The following is a 20,598-nucleotide window of genomic DNA, read 5'->3' as shown; positions in this document are numbered from 1 at the left end:
GTTATCAGGCCCTGGGGATTTGTCCACCTTCAATCCCTTTAGCTTCCTTAACACCATATCCTTAGAGATATTGATTTGCGTCAGTTCCTCCTTTGCCAATGTCCCTATTTTTCCCGATATCCCAGGGAGGTTTTTTGTGTCTTCCTTCGTAAAGACTGACCCAAAGTATGCATTTAGTTGATCTGCCATTTCCTTATTTCCCATTATATATTCCCCCGTATCTGACTGCAATGGACCAACTTTGGTTTTCACCAGTCTTTTCCTTTTGATATACTTATAAAAGCTTTTGGAGTTAGTTTTTATATTTTCCGCCAGCTTGTTTTCGTAAGCTATTTTGCCCCTCTTGATTATGCCCTTTGCCAAAGCGATTTGGAACATGAAACATGCTATATAAATGCAAGTCTTTCTTCCTTTCATTTATTTTAAAACATCTTTACCCCAGTAACAACAGGAAATTTTGAAATTAATAGTATTGTTTAAACTTTAAAAAAAATTCCTGAATGTCAAAAAGGGGTTAGAATGTTGGCTTTCATGGGCATAAGGTTTCGGTCCTTAATTTGAATCTTTTGGGTTTAAAAAAACCAAATAAACATTTTAAGGGGACACCGGCAAGACAGACAGACTCTGGTCTTGGGACTGTACAGAGCGGGATGGAAGCTGGAGCCTGAAAGGAGTGTGAGCCAGCAAGAATGTCATCAGACTGTAACCATGGAGACCACATGGCCAAAGCAGAAGAGTTACCATTTCCTAAGGAACAAGATCAGAATAATATATTTTTTTTAAACCTTATTTGGCTCTGCATGAGCAATCAAAAAAAGGGTAATGGAACTAACATCCACATTAAAAGATTAAATACCCACACATAAAACAATCCACATATAACAAAGCAGAAAAAAGACTCCATGGCCAACATATAAACCGAGGTTCACCATTTGCATTGGGGGTGCTCGACACCAACACTTTGCTCACCATGTTCTCTCAGGTGCTACATAAAAATGCAAAGTAACGAATCTAAATAGATTTGAGTCATCTATACCAATAAATATTTAAACTAAAAGACAGCTGGAACCAGCTTCAATAGTATATAGGTTTAATCTTCAGAGTTCTGATGATATTCAAACCTGCCTACGTATCAATCTTCCAAGTTAGGATGTCATACAATATACACCTGTACTTGTGATGGTGTGGCTGAGATTTACTGTGTGTTCATCTCCCGCTCACTGCCTCTCGGTTGCAGGTTGCTAACTGGACTCGAGATGTTGTGCCTGGAATTGACTGTGCTCAGCCACTGCATCATTAATATAGATTTCAGGCTGCAATCCTTTGGCCCGGGTTTACATCTATGTAAAAAGCAAGCCCTTCCCCCCAATTACATGGTAGATCACTAAACTTTAGAAATGGGCCTCTTTAATGCTGTACTGAACATTGCCTTTCCTTTCCATATATTTGAATGTACAGGCTAAGAGAAGCATGTTCAGAGCATTAAAATCTCAGAATCTCCACTAATTTGTAAATGTTGTGGTATTCAGAGATCAAGTGGTCAGTAGAAAAATTCCAAAATAGGAAATCTTGCAATACAACTGTGAGCTGGCAACAACTGTGAGCTGGCAACAACTGCTTGAGTCATCACACTGCCCCAGAGCCCACACCCACTGTTTAAAACATGAACGTAATGTACAGAATAAATACAAAGCCTTGGGATTGTTTTTAGGTATGTTCAGTTACAGTAAATTTAAAATACAAACAGAATGAGGCTCAAATTACATCTACTGATGAGCAAAGGACCACATTCAGGATTTAAAAAAAAATATGCATATTTTACCTCAGTGAGCTTCTTCAGGTATCCAGGCATTTAAACAAATGATATTGCATTTTTGTAAGACTAGTTAGTCTCCTGCGCCATTGCGGACAGATAGTCTGCGGCTCGGAACACAGCAATCTTCAGCTGTAAAGGGACATTGGGACAAAGGCCACTACTCAGCAAGTCTCTGCGAGTTTAGCTGCTCTAGTGAGGGAACTTTGAAAAAAATCAGCATGAGAAGTCTTTCCTTTTTAAAAAATGTATGTATGTATGTAGACACTTTTTACACATATTCTTGTGCCAAGGTCACAAAGTTTAACTGTTGAGCAAACAGAATCTCAAGTTAATCGGAGTTTATTGTTCTTCAGGCTGCAAGTCAGAACTCAGGATGAAATGCCTTAAATTGACATTTTTTTTTTTTTTTTTTTTTTTTTAAAAAGGCATAGGCTACAGACATTTTGTCTCCTGTGTTAATAAGGTGTCTTTCTGTATACATTCCAAATAATTGTCTTGTTTCCTTTCTTTTAAAAAAAATGTTTGTGAGCCTCAGTGGCAAAGACTTTGCCTATAATTGAGTGTGACACAGGACAATACAGCCAGCAAATGTGCATACATGTAGCATTATCATATTAACTAGTTGGTCTCTCGATGTTGCGCTTGGGGAGTCAAGACCAAGTGTAGTCTTCAGGTGAAGCGGGGTTAGAAGGCAGTGTATAATTGGAACAGGGCACGCAGGCATAATTCAGGCTCCATTTTAATGTTATGCATTCTGTTCTTATTTTTAGATAATACTTTGATTTCATTATGATCATCTATATAGTTATATAAATAGCAGAACTTGAGTTTGGGAAGCAAATAGGTAGAGTTGGTTGGAGCATGGAAGTTTCTCTACATTACAGGAGTTTCTCTGCAATTCAGGCAGAGGAGCTGGAAAACGTAAAACTAATACTAATAATAATAGTGCCACCACTGAAAGAAGTGTATAACTACAAAGTGACAAATTTACATAATTATAGATGTGGAAAGAGGAATGGGAACAGTTAACAGCAGGAGTAACATTTTGCACCCAGGAATTTTTAATACAGGAAACATTGGTTTATCCGGAGGTTGTATGTCCGGAAACCGCGATCTAACGGCAGAAATCAGCAGCTGTTTTGGTTAGGTTTTTTTTCTTCTTCTAGCATTTTTTTTTAAACAGTCAGGCTCTGGAAAGCATCTCTGTAGCTTAGCAACAGCTTCAGAGACGCTTCCAAGGTACAGGCCGAGTGTTTACAAGCTGTTGCTAAGCAACAGTGTTTGTTGTCAGATACGGAGATGAAAACCTCCGTATCCTTCAACATTAGCGCTGGTCTATCCGGAAGTTTTGATAGATCGGCAGCAGCTCGGTCCCGGATATCAGAACTTTTCCTGTATAGATAAACTTGTTGATTTCTTCATATGAAAATGTCACACTGTGCGCAAGTATAGCAAAGCTGTGGTCACACCTGCTCGTATTCAGGTAACGAGCAAGTCATAAGAACATAAGAATTAGGAGCAGGAGTAGACTATACAGCCCCTCGAGCCTGCTCTGCCATTCAATAAGATCAAGGCTGATCTTCTACATCAACTCCACTTTCCCGCCCTATTCCCATATCTCGTGATTCCCTTAGTGCCCAAAAATCTATCGATCTCAGTCTTGAATATACTGATGCACATTTACAAATCAGTCTGCATAGTGTTAATTTGTCCCTTTATAGAAGAAGGAGTATCGCATTCAAGTTTCTTAAAGACAAAAGTTATGCTTTTGGTGTTAAAGAAAATGTGGAACCATTTCTTTCTTCCTCAATCCTTATTACAATATATAGACAAAGCCTAAGAGGTATAAAAACAGAAACTAGAGATTTAACACGTAAAGAAATACCAAGTAATGCAGCAGCAATCAACAAACCAGATGGAAAAGAAGCTTGGACAACACATCAAACCCAAACCTTTCACCCATCATGAACATTTTCAAAATAATCTGTACAACATTTTAACTGCAAGTACAACTTAAAAATTGAGCTGAATATTTTGTGACAGATATATTCAATTAATTTTCATTCCTTGATCTTTTACCCATCATCAGTTGTTTGCAGCAGATCAGTGATGTTTAGTCCTAATCTTGAATGAGTCAGAGTAGTTTTATAAATTGGCTTCTCTCCCAACCTCTTGCCTTCTAGGTGAGGAAACCACCACAGACTGTGAATGCTTTGTTTCAAGAAATCACGTCCCCAGTGGCTCAAGCAGTTGAATGCTGTACTCCTAACTACAAGATGGAGAGTTTCAGTCCCACACCTACCAATCAAACTTCCTTATCCTGGTTGAGTGAGTTTTGTTGTTTCTTAACTGGATCAATGGAGTGCCGCATGGAAATAAATCCTTCTGTAGGTAGGTTGCAGTAGAAGAAAGCAAGCAAATAATGCATCTTTAAGATGACCACAGTTCACATTAATTCCACTGTATACTGACCAATCTTGAAGCACATTGTTGCTGGTCGCTAAGTAGCTTATGTCCAGGACAGTCCTGCTCTCTTGGCTGGAGAACTCCAATGGCCAGCCAGAAAACACGATAGGAATTGAAAATATAAACATAAAAATATATGCAATGTGCCTTTACTCTAACCAAAATAAGTAAGTGGTGGGAGTGGTATCAATGTTCATTCTGTCACTAACTATCTGAAGGCTGAGAGCACATGTTGAATATCTTAAAACTTGATGGCAGGGTTCTAAAACTCTGCTGGTTCTACCTCTATCCCCACTTCATGAGCCTACAACACAACCATCTGCACTCTCCCATTGAAAATTCATTTTGACCTCTCCTTCTTTGCAATGGGAGACGCTGTCAGCACCATTCCTATTCAGTCAATTTACATTATAGAATCAACAAGGCCATATCTAGATTTTGAAAATTGTTCAAAGACATTATAAACTTAACTTGCTCCTCTATGGCTCAATGGCTAAGGGCAGCAAGTAGCTGCAGCCTATAGGCCATGAAGTCCCAGGTTTGTTACCTTATGTGGAGTAAGCTGATCTCAGTGGGTGCAGGGGAGGGGTGGCAGTAAAGATGCTACTTTTAGACTCAGCACCTATGGGTTAAAAAGGGGAAGAATCAGTCATTCCTCATCACTATCCTGCGATCCTGGTAGCAGGCGAGCGTGTGCGGATGTCAGATGAGGACAGGATTGGTCTAAGCAGTGATGCCTCTCCCCTCCTCCATGGTCGAATATCCCCAATAATACTTAGGGTTATGGTGAGTACGTGAGTGATGGCACCTTGAGTGAAATACCTAGGGGGCAATTGGTACTTGTGTAACTATACAATATCTAAGAATCAACCTGGTGGGAGAAGAATAAATGATTTGCTGAACTCGAAAGGGAACAAACTTAATTATTTGTAAAAGGTAACCTGCAAGTTATGACAGTGTGGGATCTTGGTCAGATTGCAGAAGGATATTGTTGTGCTCAGTGAAACTCGGTATTCCATGCAAGGCTCTAAACACGGCAGCAAGTTATTATTATACAGAGCACCTGTAGCAGAGTGGCTAGTCTTGTGGACTGAGTACTTATGCAGCAGCATGGAGTGTCATACATCAGACTGGTGTTTATTTTGTGTCCATATTCATGTGGTTGGTTGGTTTGGTACTTTCTGAACAAAGGCACAACAGAGGCAGGTCCTTTTGAGCACTATATGAGGAAGTGTAACATTAATACATTTGAGAGCCGGATCACTGGATGACAAATCATACAGGTCAATGTTCAAACTCTTCATTTTTCACCATTAATGACATTCACGGTCTATGTCAAATTTTTACAAATTTACTTCTTTGGAGGCAGAACATTTTCTTCAAAATATCCCCGGTTCATGATGTTGCCAGCTGGAAAATATCTGGCTACTACGAAAGTGGAGCCATCCGTGGCTGAAGCTTTCCCGATCCCCAACTTCTTGCTGTTTTTCCATATCATTGCAGTAAAATGACCTAGGGAAGAAAGAAGGCCACAAATTAGTTCATGGACAGGTGATCCACGGGGGACATCACCACCAATGTGTGGAGCGTACACCGCTTCTCTCTCACACCCCAATTACTCACCAGCTGGATGCTTCGCAACCAATTTACCAAATGTAGACACAATCCTCATGTTGACGCAGTCTAAATCAGGTTCCAATTCAGCACAACAGCATCAAACAAGTGAGCATTGCTCATAAAAATCCCAGCCCCCACCGTAAAGAAAGAAAAATCATTCAAAAACTATCTGAACTGCAATGAGGCAAGAGCAGAGAGAGATGAAAAACTAAATTTGAAAACAAGCTTTTCATTCAAAAATGCCCTCAAAAGCTTTATAGTTTTGACTTTTAGAATGTGTACTGCAGAAGAAAATTCAGTTAAGCTTTGAAAACAACACTTGAGTTCAGAGGGTGAAAAACTCAAAGTGCCGCAGTAACAGCCAAGTACACTCGCTCGCACTCACTGCTGTAATGTCTCCCACCAACTTCCAGTGGATGTTAACCCAGCTGGAGAGTTTAAAAAGGCAAAAAAAAGTGAATATTTATATTGCGCAACAGTTTAGGGAGGATTTAGTTGTTCAACAGTTGAATTTGTGACTTTTGTGTTTCTGGCAACAGACTGTCCCAGAGACCAGCAATACACTGTAAAACAAACACTTTGTTGGCCTGTGTGCCTGTGGCCAGAAAAAATTGTGGCGCGTGATGTCCAGGGCTTGGGCAGCCATCTTATGATGAGAGTATCAATGCCACTGCTGGGATTACCATTTCCAAATCGGAAAAGCCTCAGCTACTGATGGCTCCAGATATTTTGCAGCTGACAACATCGTGAACTGGTGATATTTTGAGGAAAAATGTTCCGCCTCCAAAGAAGTAAATTTGTATGGTACCCTGTACCATTTCCTCTGAAGCCAGGGCTCCCCAAGGAGTTAGCTTTATAACATAAATTGTACAGGACACTGAAGATCATTGGTTTCTTTATAAAATGTATTACTTTAATCCACCAGAAACCATTAATGGCAACAGTGCATTTCAACAGAGGATGACTCATCCCATCATTCTGGCTCGGTGCCAGTGAACAATCCATAGACCTGACCATTTTCTGTCTGGTGCAGAACTTCCCTTTTTGTTCTTTCTTCCCCTCCCCCCTTTTCCTGCCTCTGTACTTGCTGAAACCTGTTACATCTCTAACTTTTTCCAGTTCTGATGAAAAGTCAATGATCTGAAACATTAACTCTGTTTCTCTCTCCACAGATGCTGCCTGGGCTGCTGAGCACTCCCAGCGTTTTCTGTTTTTATTTCAGATTTCCAGCATCCGCAGTATTTTGCCTTTGGCTTAAGCATCCATTGGCTTGACCACATCGAAGGTCAAGAGATTTGGTAGAGGTGTTCTGAATGATTTTGATAGAGTAAATAAGGAGAAACTGTTTCCAGTTGCAGAAGAGTCAGTAACCAGAGGACACAGATTTAAGATAATTGGCAAAAGTTGTAATGATCTGAAATACTCTGCCTGAAAGGGTGGTGGAAGCAGATTCAATAATAACTTTCTAAAGAGAATTGTATAAATACCTGAAGGGAAAAATTTCCAGGCTATGGGGAAAGAGCAAGGAAATGGGATTAATTGGATATCGCTACCAAAGATGTGCCGAATGTCCTTCTTCTCTGCCGTATCATTCTATGACTCTTTGATGACACATAGTCCATGTAATCTCCTGGACTGGTTTCAATCGCCTGAGGGGGTCAGAGAGGAATTTTCCAGAGTATTTTGCCCCTTATTGACCCTGTTTTTTTTCTGCATCTCTCGGGAGATTATAAGGCTGCGGGAGTGGGTGGGAGGTGGGGGTGGGAAGAAGTGTTTAGCCACGGTGGCCTGGCCATCATGGTGTGGGACAGGCTTGATGTACCAGCTAGTCTTTTCCTGGCTGTCAAAATCCTATGTTTGTAAGTAGCTGAGGACCAGGTGGAATGACCCTCAATCTGCCCCGGCCTTCTTCCTTCTTCAATGGTTACTGTGTAACGTTCAGTTGACCATCCGCCCCAGTTTGCCTTAGGTATCTGCACCATGTATAGTGCTTTGCACATCCTCAGGATGCCCTAAAGCACCAATACAAAAGCAAAATACTGCAGGTGCTGGAAATCTGACATAAAAAACAGAAAATGCTGGAAATACTCAGCAGCATCTGTGGAGAGAGAAAAAGAGTGTTAGCGTTTCAGGTCGATGACGTTGCACCAGAACTGGAAAAAGCTGGAGATGCAACAGGTTTTAAGCAAGTAGAGAGGCAGGGAAAGGGGGGAGTGGAGGAAACAACAAAAGGGAAGGTCTGTGATAGGATGGAAGGCCGGAGAGATTAAAAGACAAAAGGGATGATGGTGCAAGGCAAAGGGAGATGGTACTGTAATGGGATAGGTAAAGGAACAAAAGATGGATCTAGAGAAGGTATAAATGGGAATAGCAGAATCATCAACAGCTGCCATCTGAAAAAAATGGGAGCAGAGGTTATGAAGTTGTTGAACTCAATGTTGAGTCTAGAAGGCTGTAAAGCACCTAACTGAAAGATGAGATGCTTTTGCTTGAGCTTACGTTGAGCTTCACTGGAACAGTATTGGAGGCCGAGGACGGAGAGGTCCAAGTGGGGGTGGTCCAAAGAATTAAAATGACAGGCGACCGTAAGCTTGGGGTCACGTTTGCAGACTTAACGGAGATGTTCTGCAAAGCAGTTACACAATCTACATTTGGTCTCCCTAATAAATAGGAGACCACATCGTGAGCAGCGAATACAGTATGCTAAATTGCAAGAAGTACAAGTAAATCACCGTTTCACCTGGAAGGGGTGTTTGGGGCCCTGGATTGGGGGGAGGAGGTAAAAAGGACAGGTGTTGCATCTCCTGCACTTGCATAGGAAGGTGCTGTGGGAAGGGGAGGGGGTATTGGGGGTGACTGAGGAACAGACCTGGGTATCGTGGAGAGAACGGTCCCTTCGGAATGCTGAATTGGGAGAATATAGGCCTAGTCTACTCAATCTGTCCTCATAGGACAATTCCCCCATCCCAGGAATCAGTCTGGTGAACCTTCGTTGCACTCCCTCTATGGCAAGTATATCCTTCCTCAGGTAAGGAGACCAAAACTGTACACAATACTCCAGGTGTGGTCTCGCCAGGGCCCTATATAATTACAATAAGACATCTTTACTCATACTTAAATCCTCTTGTAATAAAGGCCAACATACCATTTGATTTCCTAATTGCTTGCTGTACCTGCATGTTAACTTTCAGTGATTCATGTACAAAGACACTCAGATCCCTCTGAACACCAACATTTCCCAATCTCTCACCATTTAAAAATAATCTGCTTTTCTATTTTTCCTACCAAAGTGGATTAGTTCACATTTCTCCACATTATATTCCATTTGCCATGTTCTCACTTAGCCTGTCTATATCCCCTTGAAGCCTCCTTGCATCCTCCTCACAACTTACATTCCCACCCAGCTTCGTATCATCAGCAAACTTGGATAGATTACATTTGGTTCCCTCATCCAAATCATGAATGTAGATTGTGAATAGCTGAGGCCCAAGCACTGACCCTTGCGCTATCCCACTAGTTACAGCCTGCCAGCCCGAAAATGACCTGTTTATTCCTGCTCTCTGTTTTCTGTGCCTCATCTTTCGATTAGGTACTTTACAGCCTTCCAGATTCAACATGGAGTTCAAACATTTCAGATCATATCCTCTGCCCCCAATTTTTTTCTGCTATTCCCATTTACACCTTCTTTAGACCCATCTTTTGTTTCTTTAATTGTCCCATTACCATCTCCCTTTGCCTTGCACCATTATCCATTTTTTCACATTTAATCTCTCCTGCCTTCCACCCTATCACTAACCTTGCCTTTAGTTCTTACCTCCCCTTCCCTTGCCTCTGTAATTGCTTAAAACCGGTTAGTTCTAACTATTTCCAGTTCTGATGAAAGGTCACACGCCTGAAACATTAACTCTGTTACTCTCTCCACAGATGCTGCCTGACCTGCTGAGTATTTCCAGCATTTTGTTTTTATGCCCTAAAGCACTACAAAGCCAATTAAATTACTTAGCTGTAATGTGCTTTGGAACATCCTGAGGACATGAAACGTGCTTTATAAATTAAGTTCTTCTTTCTATAGGTTTCAAATAATTGTCGAGGCTGCCCACACTGGTCTGTGAGCGACATAATAATTTGGAGCTCAGAGCAGCTGCATAATGGAAGCAACATTCCAGTTCTGACTTGTGCCGGACAAAAAAATACAATTTCTTGCGCCAATTAGCAACCTTAGGTTAAAAACTCTAATGCAGTCTAAAGAACTCAGCATCTAATGAAATACAGCTGATCTACAATAAGAGCTTGCAGTCCACCAACTGTGACAGTCAAAACGAACAGTGCACGATAAGTAATCATGCCCTGATGGCACGGCCCTAGGCTGTTGAAAGAAGTCAGAAGAGATAACAGAGGTCGTGGCCACAACTTTTCAATTCCCATAAATATGTAAACTATGCCACGAGACTGGAGAGTAGCTGCTGTAACAAGTTTGTTCAAGAAGGGAAAGAAGATAAATCGGGTAACTACAGACCAGTTAGTCTAACATCTGTTGAGGGCAAACTCTTAGGAAGGAAAAATTGGGTTGATTTGCGCCTCTCGTTAGCGCCCCCGGGGGCACTAACAGGGCGCAAATCCCCTAGCGCCTGGGCACAGTGCCGCTAACGTCTCCCGTGAAATTCAGTGGGAGGTTAGCAGCGGCGATAGCCGGTAGCGCCCCGCGGCGCTGCGCCTCCAGTGATGAAATCATCGCTGTGGGTTGTGCCCCCTGACCTATCGGCGGAGGATATGTCCGACAGGGTCAGGGTGGCATTTTTGCAGCTGCGGCGGCGGCCATTTTTTTTGGTTGACCGCTAGCACCTGCCCCCTTCCCCTTTTTCCTTCGGGGTGCTGGTCGCGATTGCTCAGCCCGGCATTCCTCGAGTGCCGGGCTGTTTTCACGGCACCCCGCTCCCCGGTGGGCCAGCAGGGCCCCAGTGCGCGCAGCGCTAGGCCCCTCCCCTTTAATGAGGAGAGGGAGGCCTGCAATGACACGACACTAAGTGCCAACACTCGTGGTGCTGTTGCACGTGGCGCCGTGAAATTCACTGGTAACGCCCCAAGGAGGGGGAGCGCTTTCAGTAGCGCCCCACCTTCTGCTTGGGGTGCTACTACTGAATTTACGGCGCAGGGGCGCCAACATCGCCAGGGCGCTAATTTTAGCGTCTTGGGAACGTTAGCGCCCCAAAGGGGGCGCCACCGAATTTTTCCCCCTTAGAATTCATAATTGGAGCTAAAGTTAGTGAGCATTTAGCAATGCACAGGTTAATCAAGGACAGCCAACGTGCCTTTGCAGAAGGCAATTGTGTTTGAAAAACCAAGATTTTTTTTTAAGAAGTGACCAATTGCCAAATATAGTTGATGTGGTCTGTGGGGTGAACTTCCTCGCGACTTCTCCCACTCTGGCGCCGTAACTCTGCAGAAACCCCCTTTATGCACTGGGCATCTGGCGCTTACCCCTCCTCCACTAGACCACCAGGGAAAACAAACCACAAACCCACATGTTTTCTTTAAACCACCAGTCTTTGCAGCAGCTGTCAGTCACTCTGAGGTCATTTGACGCAGACTTAATAAAGGCTATGGCTGCAAAAAAGAAACACTACGTCGGTCGATACTACCGTAGTTTAAAAATATCAGCATCATGCCCCAGGTTTAAAACTCTCTAAATATACTGTGGTATCAGATTTTATATACAAATACATATTTGTACAAACTTCACACACAGCATGGTGTTTATAAACAGGAATATCCACAAACTCCCAGCAATGGACCTATTTAGATCCCTTTAGAGCTTGGATATAATTTAAAAATATAGTAATAGCCTTCGGTCTGTGGCATTATTTATGTACTGTGTGAGCCCACACCCAAAGGGACCTCCTTCCCCACACCCCGAAAAGAACAAACTGGGCTGAGCACAACTGCTTCACTGGCGCGGAGATTCGTGTTTAACATGAAGACCATCAACGCTCATGGGGCAGTCCTGGCCACACAGCGGAAAATGTGTTCAGCTACAGGGTCTACAACAGGTCATTTCAGCCACAGACCTGTTTGTGCACTTTAAACATTTGATACAAGAGGTACATAAGCATCTTGAAACTACCATACTGACAATTAACTGTACTGTTGTCAGGACGCAGGATCAGAACCTAAAAACTGGCCTCACCTCATTGAGAACGAGTTTTTAAAAAAACGTTTCTGGACTTCTCCCTCCTCCTCCCATCCCGTTCCCATGACTTCAGGTCACTATTTCAATTTGGAAGTTGAGGAGAGGATTCAAAGTTTGCTTTAAAGAAAGAGCTTGAAAGAGAAAAAAAAGTGCCGTTCGCACCCTCAGGATGTTTCAAAGCACTCCCCAGCCAATTAATTAATTTTGTTAGTCACTAGTGTTCAGAAGTAAATGAACCAGAACTATTTACTGAACCAAACTCTCCCAGATTGTGGCAATGATACAAGTGCATAAAATTCAGCCTGTATCAAATTTACAACAGTCCACTGCTCTGCTTGGGGTTTCTATTTTGCATGTGGAGGTAGCTGGTGGCTGGGAGGCAGGGAGGGAGCGGGGAGAGGTGATGGGGGCTGGGAGGCGGGTAGGGAGTGGGGAGAGGTGGATGGGGGGGTACGTGGAGAAAGAGGGCTGAAATGTGGACGGAAAACCCGGGAGAACGGGTTTTCCTCAGGTCCTGCCGAATTTAACGGCAGGGACCGATTTTAATTTTTAAAAATCTGTTTCCCACCTGCAGTCAGCAGATTGAGAGGCTGGCTGAGGTGGGTAGGCCTGGGGAGGAGAGAGGAGGAAGGCCAGGATCGTTAGAGGGGGGTCGGGGACCAGGGATCATTGGGGGGGGGGGGGGGGGTCGGCGATTGGTCCGAGGGGAGGGTCGGATCGGAGGTCGGGGGGTGAAGAAAGATCAGAGGCCGAGGAGTGGTGGGTGTCCAATCACGGACGATTAGCGAGGCAGAAACGCTGGATCCAGCAGGTAAGTGGAAAGGCACTTACCTCCTGGATCCAGCAGTACTCGCCATCCTTTAGCTGCCAGGTTCCCTAGGGCCTGGGAAACCCAGCCACCCACAGTTAAATTTAAAATGGAGCTTCAAAATGAACCACGCAGCCTCATTATAATATTTAAAGTGCCAAGCCACCTCCTGTGAGCAGGTTGGCCGCGCGCCTCCTTTAAAACTGGAGGTGGGCAGGTTGGGGTTGGAATTTAGATTTTTAACACTTAAACCACCCACCCGACCCCAACCCGCCCATTTTTTAGGGTTAAAATCCCCCCCTAGATGTCACATCAGCAAGGGCAGACTTGCAGTTAATTCCTACAAACATTTTCTGCTGCACCAGCTCATTTTTTATGTTTCGGATATTTCACGTTCAGGATTTCACTTGGAGTATTTTTTTTTTAAATATTAAATTGTAATTCCACTTTCCAGACTGAATTCTGATGCTTACCAGCAGCTGGAGAACATTCAGTGATCACAAAATGACCCATTCAGCTCATCTATCTTGAATTTACATACATCTAACTGCACTATGATCGACAGTGAAGAGGGTTCGGGCCATAGAATTTATGAATGTTTTCTTTTGCTGTAAAAAGTGCACACTGGCAAATTGATGCTGGAAATGCAACAAAACAAATGGAAACATTTATAAATTTGGCGACAAAGCTATAGGTCAGGATTAAATATTTTCCTCCGAAGATCATGGTTACACTGAAGTAGCTGAAACTTTTGGCTTTGACTGCTCAGCTGCATCTGACTCCATTCCAATTTGTCTCTCTCATGAGTCACTTTTAGGAGAGGTTGTGAAACAGGCAGCCTCGTGAAATGACAGTACAGTTTGGTAGCAGGCCCAGGTGGATGAACCAGCAACTCCATTCCAGTAATGCTGGAGACTTAATTTTAAATTATCACTGTACTACATACATTAAAATTGTAATCTCTATAGAGACCCTGTGTCAACACTAGCAAACATCATGCAGTACAGCAATACTGCGATCATCCCAGTCACACTCAGGGAAGAAGCAGAGAGCTTCCACTCTTACCCCGCACCCACTCGTCTCTTTAAGGCTCTCACTAATGCTGGAGTAGAGTTCCATAGGCCCAGCAAGCCTCTATACTACCGCACCCAAGCAACCTTTTTCCTTACGTGACCCTAGATCATGAATATGGGCAGGCTATTCAACTGCAACAGGCATCACAATCAAGCTTATTCCTGTTCGCAACAGACATGCATTCGCAGAAAGAGTCAAAGGACAACAATCAGGAGACAGACCCTGGCCGATTTCTCCTGCCTCCTTCAATTGGCAATACTGAGGCCAACTCCAGCACCTCGAGCACCACCACCTTGGATCAGCAGAGACCGGGCATCGTTCCACACCAGGCCATGCATTTACCCAGTGAGCCCTCGCCGGTCAGCTTTTCACAAATGTAATTGGTGGGGAGGCGTAGACAGGTCTATCTTATACCCTTAAATTAAAAACAAATACCATACTATTGGTATCCACGTTATCCGAATTTTCCATAGCTCAACATCTGCAGGAAATACAGCATGTGCAAATACAACAAAGATTACAAATCACAGCCAAATGCTAATCTATTCAGACCACTCAGTTACAGGACATGGGGCATCCTATGATTCATTAGAGGGCAGTCTCTCTCAGCTACGCTCTCACAGGATGCGAACTAAAAGCCAAGAATTATTCTAAATCATTTTAACTATTTGCTATACTGGCCAAGTTTCTTTCAGTGATACTCTTTTATCCAATAACAGAGCAAGTAAGTTTTATACACTGAAAATTCTTCAAACCCACAACTGGCAAATAGAACCTTGAAAAATATGCAGAATTAAGTGGAGGGGGGGGGGGGGGGGGGGAAGAAGTCTGCAAACTTTTTATTGAGCTCTCAGTTTTCAGATGCTGGTCCGTACAGTTAATTGTTGGTGTGGGGTTTACAGAAACGAACGTGCTGACTCGCTGCTAAACCAATTTCATAAAGGTACTGGCACACCTCTTGCCCATGTTGCCTCAAGCCTTAAAACAGTAGCAGTCCTTAATATTGTTAAAAGTTGTTTCACTTCCTTTACATCTACTTGTCCAAATGTCCTATTTTATATAGGCACTGGTTTAGTCCCTCCGCTCAGTACCAAGTCACATTTAATAAAGGGGCAACAGCTAAATTTTGATAACTGACAGAGGCAGAAGACAGGATTCACTGTTAAATTTCGATTGTCCTGCAATAAATAAATGTATTAAATCACATGGCAGGGCAGTGGCTACAATAATGAAAGATTAATTAGATACTAGAGAGAGTCCACTGGATTGGAAATAAGCAAACATTGTACCTATATTTAAAGAGAGACCAAAATCAGGCCCAGGTAACTTCAAGCCCAATATAAGCTCGAGGAACAGCACCTCATCTTTCGATTAGGCACTTTACAGCCTTCTGGACTCAACATCGAGTTCAACAATTTCAGACCATAACCTCTGCCCCTATTTTTTTTCCCAGACAGCAGCTGTTGATGATTCTGCCATTCCCATTTACACCTCCTCTAGATCCATCTTTTATTTCTTTACCTGTCCCATTACCAACTCCTTTTGCCTTGCACCATCATCTCTTCGATATTCAGGAAAGATAGGCAAAAAGGAAAGGGAGGTGGGGTAGCATTACTGGTTAAAGAAGGGATTTACACAATTGTAATGAAGGATATTAGCTCTGATGATGTGGAATTTGTATGGGTAGAATTGAGAAATACTAAGGGGCAAAAAACATTAGTGGGAGTGGTATATAGACCTCCAAACAGTAAGGCGGAGGTTGGGGATGGCATTAAAAGGGAAATTAAAGAAGCGTGCAATAAGGGCACGGCAGTCATCATGGGTGACTTTAATCTACATATAGATTGGGCTAACCAAATTAGTAACAATACTGTGGAGGAGGAATTCCTGGAGTGTTTACGGGATGGTTTCCTGGACCAATATGTCGAGGAACCAACCAGAGATCAGGCCATCTTAGACTAGGTATTATGTAACGAGAAAGGATTAATTAGCAATCTTGTTGTACGAGGCCCCTTGGGTCGGAGCGATCATAATATGTTCGAATTCTTCATTAAGATGAAGAATGAAGTAGTTGACTCAGAAACTAGGGTCCTCAATTTAAATAAAGGAAACTACGATGGTCTGAGGAGCGAGTTGGGTAGGATTGATTGGGGAATGGCACTCAAAGGGTTGACGGTGGATAGGCAATGGCAAACATTCAAAGACCGAATGGATGAACTACAGAAGTTGTTCATCCCAGTTTGGCATATAAATAAAACAAAAAAGGTGACTCAATCGTGGCTAACAAGGGAAATTAGGGATAGCATAAGATCCAAGGAGAGGACATACCAATTGGCCAGAAAAAGCAATAATCCTGAGGATTGGGAGCAGTTTAGGAGTCAACAAAGGAGGACAAAGGGATTAATTAAGAAAGGGAAAATAGAATATGAGAGTAAGCTTGCAGGGAATATAAAAACTGACTGTAAAAGCTTTTATAGATATGTGAAGAGAAAAAGATTGGTGAAGTCAAGCGTAGGTCCCTTGCAGTCAGAATCGGGGGAATTTATAATGGGGAACAAAGAAATGGCGGACCAACTAAATACATATTTTGGTTCTGTCTTCGCAAAGGAGGACACAAATGCCCTCCCAGAAATGCCGGGGAACATAGGGTCTGATGAAAGGGTGGAACTGAAAGAAATCAGTATTTGTAGGGAAATGGTGTTAGGAAAATTGATGGGACTGAAGGCCGATAAATCCCCAGGGCCTGATAATCTACATCCCAGGGTACTTAAGGAAGTGGCCCTAGAAATAGTAGATACATTGCTGGTCATCTTCCAGAACTCGATAGACTCTGGAACAGTACCCATGGATTGGAGGGTAGCTAATGTTACCCCACTATTCAAAAAAGGTGGCAGAGAAAAAGCGGGGAATTATAGACCGGTAAGCCTGACATCGGTAGTGGGGAAAATGCTAGAGTCCATTATAAAAGATGTAATAGCAGAGCACTTGGAAAGCAGTGACAGGATCGGACAAAGTCAACATGGATTTACAAAAGGTAAATCATGCTTGACTAATCTACTGGAATTTTTTGAGGATGTAACTGGTAAAATAGATAAGGGAGAACCAGTGGATGTGGTGTATTTGGACTTTCAGAAGGCTTTCGATAAGGTCCCACATAAGAGATTAGCGTGCAAAATTAAGGCACATGGGATTGGGGGCAAGGTATTGACTTGGATAGAGAACTGGTTGGCGGACAGAAAGCAAAGAGTTGGAATAAACGGGTCGTTTTCCGAGTGGCAGGCAGTGACTAGTGGGGTACCGCAAGGATCGGTCCTCGGACCCCAGCTGTTCACAATATATATTAATGATCTGGACGAGGGAATTGGATGTAATATCTCCAAATTTGCAGACGACACAAAGCTGGGTGGGAGGGTATGCTGTGAGGAGGAGGTCATGAAACTCCAGTACGATTTGGACAGGTTAGGTGATTGGGCAAAAACATGGCAAATGCACTATAATGTGGATAAATGCGAGGTTATCCACTTTGGTGGCAAAAACAGGAAGGCAGATTATTATTTGAATGGCAATAGATTGGGAGAAGGGGAAGTGCAAAGAGACCTGGATGTTCTTGTGCACCAGTCGCTGAAGGTAAGCATGCAGGTGCAGCAGGCGGTTAAGAAGGCAAATGGAATGTTGGCCTTTGTAGCGAGAGGATTCGAGTACAGGAACAAGGATGTCTTGCTGCAGTTGTACAGGGCCTTGGTGAGACCACACCTTGAGTATTGTATGCAGTTTTGGTCGCCTTATCTGAGGAAGGACGTTCTTGCCATGGAGGGAGTGCAGCGAAGATTCACCAGGCTGATACCTGGGATGGCAGGAATGACGTATGAGGAGAGATTGTGTCAATTGGGCTTATACTCACTGGAGTTTAGAAGATTGAGAGGGGATCTCATCGAAACCTATAAAATTCTGTCAGGCCTGGACAGACTAGATGCTGGAAGGATGTTCCCGATGGTCAGGGAGTCCAGAACCAGGGGTCATAGTCTAAGGATAAGGGGTAGGCCATTTAGGACTGAAATGAGGAGGAATTTCTTCACCCAGAGAGTGGTGAACCTGTGGAATTCTCTGCCAGAGGGTGGTGGAGGCCAGTTCATTAAATATATTCAAGAAAGAGTTGGATATATTTCTTGAGGCTAAAGGGATCAAGGGATATGGGGAGAAGGCAGGGACAGTGTGTGGAGTTTGGATGATCAGCCATGATCTCATTGAATGGCGGAGCAGGCTCGAAGGGCCGAATGGCCTACTCCTGCTCCTATCTTCTATGCTTCTATGTTTGTCATTTAATCTCTCCTACCTTCCACCCTATCACAGACCTTCCCTTTTGTTCTTTCCTCCCCTCCCTGCCTCTGCACTTGCTTAAAATCTGTTACATCTCTAACCTTTTCCAGTTCTGACAAAAGCTCCACGCAACATGCAGAGATCTGCAACAGTAGCTGCTTAGAGATAAGTATTCATAAAATATATAGCACAGAAACAGGATATTTGCCCCAACTGGTGTTTATACTCTACATGAGCCTCCTCCCACTCTAATTATCTCTTCCCACCCTGCCATTGTATCCCTCTATTCCCCTCTCACTCATGTATGCCTCAACCCCTTAAATGCATCTGCTTCACCCACTCCATGTGACTGCTTGATTCACATTTTCACCACTCTGTGTAAAGACCTCCTACTTTCTTTATTTGATCTATTACTGGCGATCATAAATTTATCCCCCCTTGTTCTGGACTCACTCACAAGGGAAAACAGTTTCTCCACATCCTATCGAAACCTTTCATAATTTTAAGACACCCCTATCAGGTCTCCTTAGTTTTTTCATTTCCAGAGAAAGAGTCCCAGCCTGCTCAATCTTTCCTGACAACTGCCTCTGCTCAATTCTAGAAACCTCCTTGTAAATCTGGTTTACTTTCTGCAGTGCTTCATACTTATTTTGGTAGTATGGAGACCAGAACTGCACACAGTAATCCAAGTGTGGTCCACCCATGGTCCTACTTACTATTACCTCCTTGCTTTTGTATTCGATTGTTCTAGAAATGAACCCCAGTATTTTGTGAAGCACCTTGGGATGTTTTATTACATTAGAGGTGCTAGAAAACTGCAAGTTGTTGTAGTCTTTACAGCCTGATCAACTTGTGATGCCACCTTTAGCGAGTTATGTGCCTGCATTACTAGATCTTTTTGCTCCTCTAACCTAGTTAGGCTGAGAAATTCGATTAACTGAAGCCGATGCCGAGGTCGATGCCGGGTGGTCCGTCCGGTTTTATTCTTATTATTGTTTTTCGTAGCAGCTTGATACAACTGAGTGGCTTGCTAAGCCATTTCAGCAGTTAAGAATCAACCACATTGCTGTGGGTTTGGAGTCACATACAGGCCAGACCAGGTAAGGACAGCAGATTTCCTTCCCTAAAGGACATCAGTGAACCCATCTGTGATCTATTTTTGTTTCTGTATAATCTTATTTCTGAATATAAATATTACTTAATATAAGTATTATTAATATTGGATTTTTCTCTGCACCTATTGGAAGATATCAGAAGACATTTTCTACTATTTCCTTTGCATTTGCCAATGACAATTGCTCACCTACTTCAGATATTTCATAAATAAGGTCAAATTTCAGTTCATGGGAAGCACAAGTTTGCCTATGGAAGCTGACTTTTGTAGGAAACAGAAGAGAACTTTGGGAATTAGCCTAAATTGTTAGCAGATGGGATAAATGTCATTTGCAGATGCAAAAAGGATGTCTGTATTTAAAAATGATCAGAAGCAAATTGCAGTATATAACAATGAGTACATGGCTCCGAAAGATGATGACTGCCAGCTAGAATTAGCTAGGCAGGTTACAGAGGAAAAGAATAAAGAATGTGTACCAGTTAGAAGCACTCAGACTGGATGCTATGAAGGAGCAATGCCAGGGTGAAGAGCTCAGTGCCAACACAAGAAAGGCCGTTAACTTGCAGAATAAATGTTGCTAAATTTAATATTCCAAATTTTAAAGGGTTGGCATAGATGAATTTGCAAGGGTTTTTGAATTGTTAACCACTGGAGGCCGTGCCTTCAGCTGCCAAGTTCCTAAGCTCTGGAATTCGATCCTGAGTCCTCTCCCCCTTTCCTCCTTTAAGACACTCCTGAAAACCTACCTCTTTGGCAAGCTTTTGGTCATCTGCCCCAATATCTCCTTGTGTAACTCAGTGCCAAATTTTGCTTTATCTTCTTCTTAGGCAGTCCCTCAGAACCGAGGATGACTTGCTTCCACATTAAAAATGAGTTCTCAGGTGACTGGTGAGTCCAATGCGGGACCTAGTCTGTCACAGGTGGGGCAGACGGTGGTTGTAGGGGCGGGTGGGTGGGGTGCTTGGGTTGACGTGCACTCCTTGCGCTCCCTGTGCTTGGCTTCCGCTTGCTCCCGGCGAAGAGACTCGAGGTGTTCGGCACCTTCCTGGATGCTTCTCCTCCACTTGTAACGCTACTGTGAAGCACCTTGGGATGTTGAACTATTTTAAAGGCACTATATAAATACAGGTTGCTGTTGTTCTTGTTGTTAGCAAATCATCGAAATGGGTAAAACAAGTTTGAGCAGAAAGGCTGGTACC

The 20,598-nt window shown here is 43.1% G+C and overlaps 1 protein-coding gene across 1 annotated transcript in view; it reads right to left on the bottom strand.

Annotated features, from left to right (window-relative positions):
- Nucleotides 1-755: 755 nt before the first annotated feature.
- The window catches only part of glipr2l (GLI pathogenesis-related 2, like), a 40,774-nt gene continuing 20,931 nt past the window's right edge, over nucleotides 756-20,598 (bottom strand). Inside the window, 1 exon segment of the mRNA XM_085988179.1 lies at nucleotides 756-5,794. Within this exon segment, the coding sequence (XP_085844305.1) occupies nucleotides 5,634-5,794 (161 nt within the window). The 3' untranslated portion in view covers nucleotides 756-5,633.

The sequence above is a fragment of the Somniosus microcephalus genome, chromosome 5 (assembly GCF_052327205.1).
Source record: "Somniosus microcephalus isolate GS21.2 chromosome 5, FLI_Smic_1.0, whole genome shotgun sequence".
Classification (NCBI taxonomy): Eukaryota; Metazoa; Chordata; class Chondrichthyes; order Squaliformes; family Somniosidae; genus Somniosus; species Somniosus microcephalus.
This window is presented reverse-complemented; position numbering and strand designations above follow the sequence as displayed.